The sequence below is a fragment of the Mastigoproctus giganteus genome, chromosome 11 (assembly GCF_048544385.1).
Source record: "Mastigoproctus giganteus isolate SK-2022 chromosome 11, ASM4854438v1, whole genome shotgun sequence".
NCBI lineage: Eukaryota > Metazoa > Arthropoda > Arachnida > Uropygi > Thelyphonidae > Mastigoproctus > Mastigoproctus giganteus.
The window spans coordinates 129,173,657-129,185,243 of NC_143585.1; the positions used below are offsets into that span (position 1 = coordinate 129,173,657).

General features: G+C 37.7%; 1 protein-coding gene across 1 annotated transcript in view; it reads left to right on the forward strand.

The window, feature by feature from the left end:
- The window catches only part of LOC150078425 (putative DENN domain-containing protein 10 B), a 122,713-nt gene extending 111,718 nt beyond the window's left edge, over positions 1–10,995 (forward strand). The window contains exon 7 of the mRNA XM_090384562.1: positions 10,822–10,995. Within this exon, the coding sequence (XP_090240688.1) occupies positions 10,822–10,995 (174 nt within the window). The remainder of the gene's footprint in view (positions 1–10,821) is intronic.
- The last annotated feature ends 592 nt before the right edge of the window (positions 10,996–11,587 follow it).

Genomic DNA, 11,587 nt, shown 5'->3' on the forward strand with positions numbered 1-11,587 from the left:
GAACCTCCTCCAACATCCTCAAGACCCAGCATGTTCCAGATTCTTGGAAATTACAGTTTTTTGAAGGTTATATAAAATGTTAACCCCTACTGCCAAATCACTCCAGTGGCTAATGTACTTGCTTAACACATTCTCTGCTGCCTAAATGTGCCCTGTCAATGATCTGAGGAATTTTTATTTGTCTTTTTTTCACAATGTGCTGGGTTAGTCAGTGTCAGGTGAGTGTAGAATGGTTTACCCTCCTAAAAACTTGAGTTTTTCATTTAGCAAATAGCAAATTGACCATAGAACAATTTGCAGACATATTATAGTAATAGTCATGTAGTGCAAGGAAACCACAGGCTTTTGCTGCGCAGGCCAAAAAAAAAAAACATGAGCAGATAAAAAAAATACAAATTACTTGCTCCCTTCCCCACATAAATAACTATCTTGTTGACCTTTGAATTTATTCGAACTGTCAGCCTCAACAACCTGCGAAGTCAACCTGTTCCAGTAATCAACGACTGGCTAAAAGAAAACTTCCAACAATCCAGTCTGAACCTCTTTCCCTGTAATTTGAATTTATGTTCTCTAGTTTGGAATTCTTTATAACAATGAAAATTCTTCCTTCATTCATTTTACCAACCCCTCATAGAGCCTTATAAATCTCAATCAGGTCACCTCTGGGGTGCCTGGTTGCCAAACTCTGTATCCCACATAATCAGAGTTTTTCCTTTTATGGTTGCCCTTGTGCCAATCTCACCATGTGAGTTGCACATCTTTAGACTCTTTCAAGAGGCTCAATGTAATTTTTCAGATGAGGTCTCCATACTTGAACACACTACTCCAAATGTGGTCTTACAAAATATGGCTTTATCCAGTGGGACCTCCATATCTCTACAGGTTAATGTTCAATAAATCATTGATAGAACACCATGGGCTTTCCTGGCTGCCTGTTTACATTGCTCAGAAAACTTTGTATCTGCCCATATTATAACTTCCAGATCCTTTTCTTCCTGTACTGCCTTTAATTGAACCCTACCAAGTGTATACTTTATTTTAGGGGGTTGCTATTTCTCAATTGTAAGACCTTGCATTTTGTGCATTAAAACAAAGCTGCCACTTTTCTGACCATTCTTGCAGCCTGTTCAAGTCATCCTGAAGAAGCACTGCTTGGTACTATTAACTACTCTACCAATCTTTACATCATCTACAAATTTTGACATTATGCCTTCTATTCCTTTGTTGATGTCGTTTATGAAAATCAGAAACAAAAGTGGTCCAAAAACTGATCCTTGTGGGACCCCACTTCTAACTTTACACCATTCTGAAGAATATTCATTAATCACAACCTTCTGCCCTACAGCGACCCAATCCATCTTAGAATTTTTCCAGTAATTTCAACATGTTACAGCTTATGCAGTACCCTCTCATTAGGGACTGTCAAATGCCGTGCTGAAATCCAAATAAACTATGTTCAAATTGTTGCCTGCGTTCAGCTCATGAGTAATGGCATAAGTTGCTGATGCACCCAAAACCCTATAACAACAACAACCTAAATGTGGCAGAACTTGTTCAATGTGCCATAATTTTCAGATGTTGAAAACAATCAACATTCTGGCATCCCCAGCATTCCGAAAATTCATACATAATGGTTGAAATTCATTGCTAAAAGCAAACACATTTGTGCTGAGGTGTAAATCGGAACAAATCTTAAATTTTGTTATTCATATACATAAACTGACATCAACATAAACAAAAAACAAATAAAACCGTGTGCGAAGTCTATAAACAAAAGCTAAGCATTACTGCAAAGTGTTACTACAGTCTTGTCTAGGTGATCCTGCATCACTTCTTTAACCAGTGACTCCATTATTTTCCCCGTAGGAACAGAAATTAAACTAACAGGTCTATAATTATTTGTGTCACCCTTTGAACACCCTTTGTGAATTGGGGATGCATGTGCACATCTCTAGTCCATGGGAACTTCCCTTGAATCTAAGGATGCTCTCATAATTTTTGGTTTATATAAGCTAACTTCCCTCGCTGTCTCCTTCAATATAACTGGATAAATTCCATCTGCTCCAGGTGCCTTTTTTATGTTTAACTTCAACGATTTCTCCTCCACTTTATTCTCCGTTATTACAAAATCATTTAGCTCCCTCTTAGAGTTTAGTAAAATTCTGTCCTCCCTCATACGGAATTCCTCATGTGTGAATGTAGATGCAAAGAACTTGTTCAGTTTTTCAGCTATCTAAGCAGGATCAACAACAGTCAAACCACCAACATCAAGTGCACCAATCTGATTCATCCCCTTCCTTTTAGAGTTTACATAAGTAAAGAAGTCCTTGTTGTTTTTCTTTGCATCTTTTTCCAAGGATTTCTTGTAATCAGCCTTCACTTGCCTAACCCCCTTTGTGACTTGATTACAGACTAGCTTATACCTGCCATAGGGGCACCTCCGTAGCCAGATGGGCAGGAGCAGCAGTGCGTGGCACACGCTTTTTGATTAGACTGGGGTTCGAGCCCGTGCCCACCAAATGCAGAGGATGTGGAAAGGTCAGGGAATGACCGCCGCATATCCCCGGAGCAATATGGCCTTAGTTGCTAATGCTCCTAAAAACGAAACAACAACCTGCCATAGGCTTCTGTGTCACCTGATAATTTATATGCATCCCACACATTTTTTCTTCTCTGCCACAAGCCTCATTAGTTCATCTGACATCCATTTAGGTCTAAATCTTGAACAGTATTTCTTAGTTGGTAAGAAAACCTAGTAGTTTCCAAGATTAATTCCTTGAAGGCATCCCATTTAGAATTCACTGTTTTAAAAATCAATAGTTCTTAATTTCATGTGCTTTTACTTTTATAGCACATTGTTTGACTGCTTAAGAATGACCACTAATATGCATTACTGCACAGTGCTTGGTTGCATTTTGAATGCAGATATGTGTTGTCACAAATTACTCCTAATGCCATTTTACACTTATGTGGATAATGGCAGCAAACGTGTTATATGAAGGTTGCAGGTTTGAATGCTGCCCCTGGTTTGATGTTGCAATTTTGCAATATTTTGTAATATGAGGCATAAATAGTGTGATGTGATTTCAGCAAATGAAACACTTTAAAAGCTAAAGACATGTGACTGTACTATTAAGTACAATACTGTGAACTAAGATGGAATGTCTTGCAAAACGAATGAGTTTATATGTTGCAAATACATAGCAGTACTGACATACACTCTAGGAAATAAGCAAAACAGAAAGAAATTGATGTTTGGAAATTATTAATGTAACACTAGGGGGCTTCTCCCCTGCTTGCTTTGCTCACCCACTCCCTCGCACACTTTTCTATATAAAAGACACCTGTCGAAACGCACTAGTCAATATCTAATCAGGAAATGACCCATGTAATTATTTACCTGTGCATTTGTGGTGTGTGGCATTCTCAAGGTCAAATAAATATCACAGTAAAATTCCAGAACGGTGTGCACCTTCCAACATGATGGCAAGCAAAAAAGTGGGAAAATAGTGATTGATAAGTTATGACTCCCATATTTTGACAAACGGACAGGAACAAAGCAGTGATTGGCAGATGCCACTGCTTTCCTCGCCCATCCTAGGTTTATATGCCTAGGGTGTTTTTCCCCACGTTTGCCACTGTAATTAAATAGGAAAACTCGTTTTCCCATTTTAAAACAGCAGGATGGAGTGATAAACACCCTACCTAAGCTAAGCCCCCCTCCTCAATGACACAAAACAATCAGAAAAGGGAGGTGCCTTCACCTGTCAATTATCACCATCTTTCTTACTTTCATCGAACTATCTGCTGGTTTATACTATACTGGACTTCAGCCAATATCACTATCTAATTATTTACCTGTGTTTACATAGGTCACTTAGGAAAAGGCCTTTTGCTTCGAGTTTCATAATGCATGAGGAATATTGTTGCATCTGAAAAAGCAGGACTAAGATTTTTAACTGAAATATTTACAAACTATACAAATATTTAAAATATTTGCAAAATAATAAACTATTTGCAAATACTGTATACAGTATTCATTAATATACAAAATACGTTACAATGGAACATCAAATGTTAGACAGAGGAGGTGCCTCAGTAGCCAGGTGGGCAGGAGCAGCAGTGCGTAGCACACGCTTCTTGATTAGACCGGGGTTCGAGCTCATGATCCACCAAATATGGAGGATGCGGAAAGGTCAGGGAATGACCATCGCATATCCCCCAGAGCAATATGGCCTTAGTTGTTAATGCTCCTAAAAAATCAAATAACAACAACATAGACAGAGGATCATGTGCACGAGGTTGGTGAACATTATGGAGCCGGTTGTCAATAATTAATTGCATTTGTAGTGACGTAATTGCCTCGCCCTCCTCTCCCATTGGCTTAAATAAATATCACTAGGAGGAAAACTTTTTTAATGTATAGATAGATAATACATTTGGTGCCTGCAGTGCTGTTTCTGAGTCTGACAAGCCTATTGTATAGTTAACCACCTTTATAAAAAATATTCAAAAAGTGTCATATTTTTGAGGTGCTGCTGTACAGTTATTGCAGAATGACACCTCAGAGAGTACTCCCCTCTTGCATCCTCCTGTTCAGATAGCTGACAAATTGAATGACTATTTTGCATCTATATTCACACATGAGGAATTCTATAAGGAAGAAGAGGACAGAAGTTTACTGAACTCTAACAGGGATTAAATGATTTTGTAATAATGGAGAGCAAAGTGGAGGTGAAATTGTTTAAGTTAAACATAAAAAAGGCATCTGGGGCAGATGGAATTTATCCAGTTATATTGAAGGAGGCAGCGAGGGAAGTTAGTCCATGGACCCCATGGACTGGAGATGTGCAAATGTATCCCCAATTCACAAAGGGGGTTCAAAGGGTCACAAACAATTACAGACCTGTTAGTTTTTTTTTTAGCATTAGTAGAGGCATTTGATGCAAGAAAGCAAGCTTATGCAGCATCAGCCAAAAAAAAAAAAAAAAAAAAAAACCCACTTCCACTTCACCCCTCTGTTCGTTCAAAATACCTGTCCAGCTGAGCCTTAAACTTATTTAGGCTATCAACCTCCACCACAAGGGATGGAAGTCTGTTCCACCAACCAACCACCCGCTGGCTAAAGGCAAATTTCCGCACGTCTATCCTACATCTGTCTTTCCTCAATTTGAATTTATGCCCTCTCAGGTGATTTTTCTGAGCTAGAGGAAGAATCCCATCAGCATTGAGCATGCTTAAACCATTCAAGGCTTTATACACCTCTATCAGATCACCTCGCTGGTGCCTAGTCTCCAGACACTGTAATTTGCAAAACTTAAGCCTTTCTTCGTAAGAGCACCCCTTTGTTCCATTCACTAATCTTGTTGCCCTTCTCTGTACTCGTTCCAGCAGCTCTACATCCTTCTTGAAATGAGGCCTCCAGACCTGTATACAGTACTCTAGGTGTGGCCTGACCATCGCCTTATACAATGGAATAATCACCTCCTTATCCCTGCTGGAAAAATTCCTGTATATCATTGACAATACTCCATGAGCTACTCTTGCAGCCCGTCTGCACTGTCAGAGAACTTCATATCTGCCTGCACAACCACCCCCAAGTCCCTTTCATTCTCTACCACTGTCAGTGTAGTACCACAGAGTTGATACGTTGCTCTGGGGTTGCTGTTTCCCATGTGTAGTACTTTACAAACTTCTGTTCTGGGGAAAATAATGGAGTCACTGGTTAAAGAAGTGATGCAGGCTCACCTAGACAATAATAGTTCAAACACAGCATGGGTTTGTTAAGGGGAAGTCTTGTCTGACCAGTTTGATTGGATACTACAATGTGGTCACAAAGGAACTGGATGCAAAAAATTATTTTGATGTCATATACTTGGAATTTGGGAAAGCTTTTGAGACTGGAAGACTGAAAGCACATGGAAAACTGCTTTACAAATTGGAGCAGTATAGCATTAAGGGCAAGTTGCTACAATGGATAAAGGGGTGGTTGAGTGGGAGATGGCAAAGTGTGGTAATAAATGGACACTGCTCTACGTGGACTAATGCTATTAGTGGAGTCCCCAGGGTTCGGTGCTGGGTCCATTGTTGTTTTGTGTATTTATCAATGATATCGATGTAGGTATATCAGGTTTAATGTCCAAGTTTGCAGATGATACAAAGGTTGGCAGGATTGTTAATGACAGTAAAGACAGTATGCTACTGTAACAGGATCTTGAAAAGTTAGGTGGTTGGACTGAGAAGTGGCAACTAAAGTTTAACATTGACAAAGGCAAAGTATTGCATATGGATAGCAGTAACCCAAGAGAAACGTAGCAACTGTGTGGTACTACACTCAGGGAGGTGGTGAATGAAAAAGATCTGGGTGTAATTGTGCAGTCAGAAATGAAGTTCTCTGAACAGTGCAAATGGGCTGGCAGAGCAGGTCATGGAGTTTTGTCAGTGATATATAGGAATTGTGCTAACAGAGACAAGAAGGTGATTATCCCTTTGTATAAGGCAATGGTCAGCCCACACCTTGAATGCTGCATACAGGTCTGGAGGCCTAATTTTAGGAAGGATGTAGAGTTGCTAGAATCAGTACAGAGAAGGGCAACAAGATTGGTGAGAGGAACGAAGGGGTGCCCTTACCAAGAGAGGCTTAAGTTCTGCAAGTTGCAGCATCTGGAGTAGAATAGACTTCCATCTGTTGTGAAAGTTGATAGTTAAATAAATTTAAGGATGAACTAGACAAACGTTTGGAGTGACCGGATGGGCAAAATGGGAAGTTTTTTTTTGGCTGATGCTATATAAGCTTGCTTTCTTGCATCATATGCCTCAACTAATGCCTATGCTAAGGCCATTACTGTTTTGATATTTCTAAGTGTTCTTGAAGGAGTCTCTGCTGCATTAAAAAAAAAATTCTGATAAATCATTTTTGAAATACTCTTCTTGTTTTCTGCATGTTTCATATCTCTCCCTTTAGGTTATTGTCATTCTTTCATAAAAGTAACAAATATTAGAGGCTGTTTGGTTATTTGGTGTTTAATGGCAAATTGGCAACTAAGGCCATTATGCAGATGATTAAAGTAAATATTAAAGGAAATGTTTTTAAAATGAATGCAAAGGTATATAAATAATGAGAAGAGGTAATAAATATGGAAATATGATGTGACTCATTTGTTCACAGTTTGTTTTATGACTACAACTCATGCCCTAGGTCTGATTGTCTCTCACTCACCCAGTTTAGATGCGTACTTTTTTTTTTTTCTGGGTGGGAAATAAAAAAAAATTTGCATTTAAGTTGCTCTTTTTTTAGCTATCTTATGAGTCAGTGGAACAGTAGACTGTGCTAATAGCCCTGACGTTACTGAGCAGTCAGGAACAAAAATGCATTAGCACATGCTCTTTGATAGGACCGTGTTTCAAGGATACATACTACTAACTTGATTATCGATTGTATTCACAATTTATTGTAAACTACTCTGACCTGGTGGTTGTGCTGGAATATAAACAAGAACTTTTTTTCTTTTCTTATCAGGTTTTAGTAGAGATGATCTTGTTTAGACAGCTCTGCTTCGATAATCTTTCCAGATCCATTTTTTGGGGGAGGGGGTGGAATTCTAGCAAAAAAACACGAAGTTGCAGCTTGGTTTCATGGTTTAAACAAAGATTGAACAAGTGCAGTAGTTTTTTATTTGTTGAACTGAGGTGGAGTCAATAAGTGTTTCTCAGTTATTCAGAATCTATTTGATTTATGAAAAAGATATCACTACTCTGCCTAGTATAAACAAGAGTATGATGAACTGTAATTAAACAAGGCTTCAGCTTTAAAATAGTCTTGGTGTGTACAGCAGTCACTATTGTTTTTAAAAGTGACTCATTGCTTTAAGCAAGTTACAAAGTGGTGAACTTATTTTCATGTTAGTTATACCTGCATATTTTATTAAAAATGTGAATAAAATTAAGGAAGTCATTATTGTAATTCTAGAAATTTTAAATATAATTATTGTGTAATATTGTTCATAACCAGTTTAATTAAATGTACTCTTGTTGTTTTTCTGTTATAATCATAACTTGCCTCTAATGTGTACATTTTCCTAATGACTTGAATGAGTACAATGAACAATTGTACAGAGAAATAGAGTGGGCTAGTAAATCGGAATGTCTTATAATGGGGGATTTTAACTTCCCAGATATTGACTGGAACTTGTGGGTTGGGCACTTACACACTAGTCAGACTTTTGTGGATTTATTGGATGATTGTTTTCTGCAGCAGCATGTTCGAGAGGCAACCAGAGAAAGTAATACTCTTGATCTGGTTATCAGCAGTGATCATTCATGTATTAGGAATTTGCAGATAAAAGAACCACTAGGTGGCAGTGATCACAGTGTATTGACGTGGGATTTACTTAAAGATTTAATTACCATCAGAGGTAAAGGAAAGGGTTTTTGCTTCCGTAAAGGCGAGTACAGTGGTCTCCGACAGTTTTTAAATTCTGTACAGTGGGATCAACTGACGATGTTACCAACAGTAAATTCTAAGTGGGAAGCATTCAAGGAATTAATCGTGGAAGCTACTAAAAGTTTCATACCTATTAAGAAATATTGTTCAAGGTTTAGGCCTAAATGGTTGTCAAATGAACTAATGAGACTCGTAACAGAGAAGAAAAATGCATGGGATGCATATAAATTATCAAGCGACTCAGAAGCCTATGGCAGATATTAGTTAATCTGTAATCAGGTGACAAAGGAGGTTCGGCAGGCGAAGGCAGATTACGAGAAATCCTTGGCAAAAGATGCTAAGAAAAACAGAAAGGATTTCTTTACTTATATAAACTCTAAAAGGAACGGGATGAATCTGATTAGTCCACTTGACATCGATGGTTCGACTGTTGATGATCCTGCTCATATAGCGAACAAACTGAATGAGTATTTTGCATATACATTCACACGTGAGGAATTATTAAGGTTTGAAAATGGCAGAAGGTTATCAAATTGTAGCAAGATACTTAATGATTTTGTAATAACTGAGAGCAAAGTGGAGGAGAAATTGTCGAAGTTAAACAGGCACCTGGGGTGGATGGGATCTATCCAGTTATATTAGAGGACGCAGCAAAGGAAGTAAGCAAACCCTTATCCATAATTATGAGAGCATCCTTGGACTCAGGGGAGGTCTCCATGGACTGGAGATGTGCAAATGTATCCCCAATTCACAAAGAGGGATCGAAGGGTGACACGAGTAATTACAGACCAGTTAGTTTAACTTCTGTGACAGGTAAAATAATGGAGTCACAGGTTAAAGATACACTGCAGGATCATCTAGACAAGACTGCAGCAATAATTCAGACACAGCATGGATTTGTTAAGGGTAAGTCTTGTCTGACAAACTTGATTGGGTACTATGATGTGGTCACAAAGGAACTGGATGCAAAAAATAATTTTGATATCATATACTTGGATTTCAGGAAAGCTTTTGACACCGTTGCGCATGGTAGACTACTGTACAAATTGGAGCAGAATGGTATTAAGGGTAAGTTGCTACAATGGATAAAAGGATGGTTAAGTGGGAGAAGACAGAGGGTGGTAATCAATGGGTGCTGCTCTTCTTGGACTAATGTTATTAGTGGTGTCCCACAGGGTTCGGTGTTAGGTCCACTGTTGTGTATATTTATCAATGATATTGATGAAGGTATATCAGGCTTAATGTCAAAGTTTGCAGATGATACAAAGGTTGGCAGGGTTGTTAATGACAGTAATGGCAGTGTGCTACTGCAACAGGATCTAGATAATTTGGGCAGATGGGCTAAGAAGTGGCAATTGAAGTTTAACCTTGACAAATGCAAACTATTGCATGTGGGTAGAAGTAACCCCAGAGAAACGTACCAGCTGTGTGGTACTACACTTAAGGTGGTAGAAAATGAAAAAGACCTGGGAGTAATTGTGCAGGCAGATATGAAGTTTTCTGAGCAATGCAGACGGGCTGCCAGGGCAGGTCATGAGGTTTTGTCAATGATATATAGGAATTTTGCTAGCAGGGAAAAGGAGGTGATTATCCCTCTGTATAAGGCAATGGTCAGGCCACGCCTTGAGTACTGCGTACAGGTCTGGAGGCCTCATTTTAGGAAGGATGTAGATTTACTTGAGCATGTACAGAGAAGGGCAACAAGATTGGTGAGGGGAATGAAGGGATCCTCGTACCAAGAGAGGCTTAAGTTCTGCAAATTGCAGTGGCTGGAGACTAGGCACCTGCGCGGTGATCTGATTGAGGTATATAAGGCCTTGAATGGGTTGAGCACGTTGAATTCTGATGGGATTCTTCCACTTGTTCAGATTACGAACCTAAGGGAGCATAAATTCAAATTAAGAAAAGACAGATGTAGAATAGATCTGCGGAAATTTGCCTTTAGCCAGCGGGTGGTTAATTGCTGGAACAAACTTCCATCTGTTGTTGTGGAAGTTGATAGGTTGAATAAATTTAAGGAGGAACTGGACAGGCATTTGGAGAGAATGGTGTGATTTTTTTTTTTCTTTTTTTTTTGTTGGCTGATGCTGCATAAGCTCATACATTTGCTTTCTTGCATCACATGCCACTACTACTACTACTACTACCTTTAACATTTCGTTAAATGTTAAAGGACTTTGAACATGAATGCATCTGTTCATGTTAGAAGGTCTTTTAATACTCTGAAAATGTTCTGACATTGACTGAAATGTGCCTTCATTTAAGCATTAATGGAAAATTGGTTCTAAGTTTTGATACAATATGAATTTTTTCACGTTTTAGAGACGTTTATAGCAATTCAGATTATTTTTAAAAATAAAGTATATTTTTTTAAACAGGAAGTAGCTTCAAAAAGTAGAGAACTGTTGAACAGTCTGAAGGCACTAACATCCCCAAACAAGAATAATGAACCTGTTCTCACCCTACAAGGATTAAAAGAAAGAAAGCTTGCTCCTGCCCTTGAAAATTTTCTTTGGAACCTAGCTGTTGCAGAGGGCTTAGTGGATATATGATTATTTTTAGTGAATTTTGATAATAAATTAAAGAAAACCATAATATATCAGAATAAAATGTATTATATTTTTAAAGAGTTTAGTCAAAATAGTATATATGATCTCGATAAGGTAAAAATATAACTTATGACTATACTATACTTTTGAATAATTAACTTAAGCATGTTTGTATTAAAAAAAATTTCTATCTTTAATCTAGTCTCTGCTAGATTTTTTGTATATTGTGATAGTATGATATGCGAATGTATTTGGAAGCTTTCCACATCTACTTAATTTATTGAAGTTTCACCTTTCTTTGGAAATTATATTTGTTGAATGGAAATTAAACTCCATATCACAAAATTATTTTATATCACAGCAGATGCAATAATGTTTATCTTTTATTTTTATACAGAATTTAGATTGTTGCTCATTTTTATATATAATAATAATAATGCATTTGTATAATAAAATAATGATATGTCTCAATTAAAAAAGACAATCCTGGTAGAAGTAACACAGTAGTTGGTTAAAAAAAATCTTTATATGCTCTAGTGATAAAAAAAGATTTTCTTATATAATCCTGATATATGATAGATATCTTGCATTTATT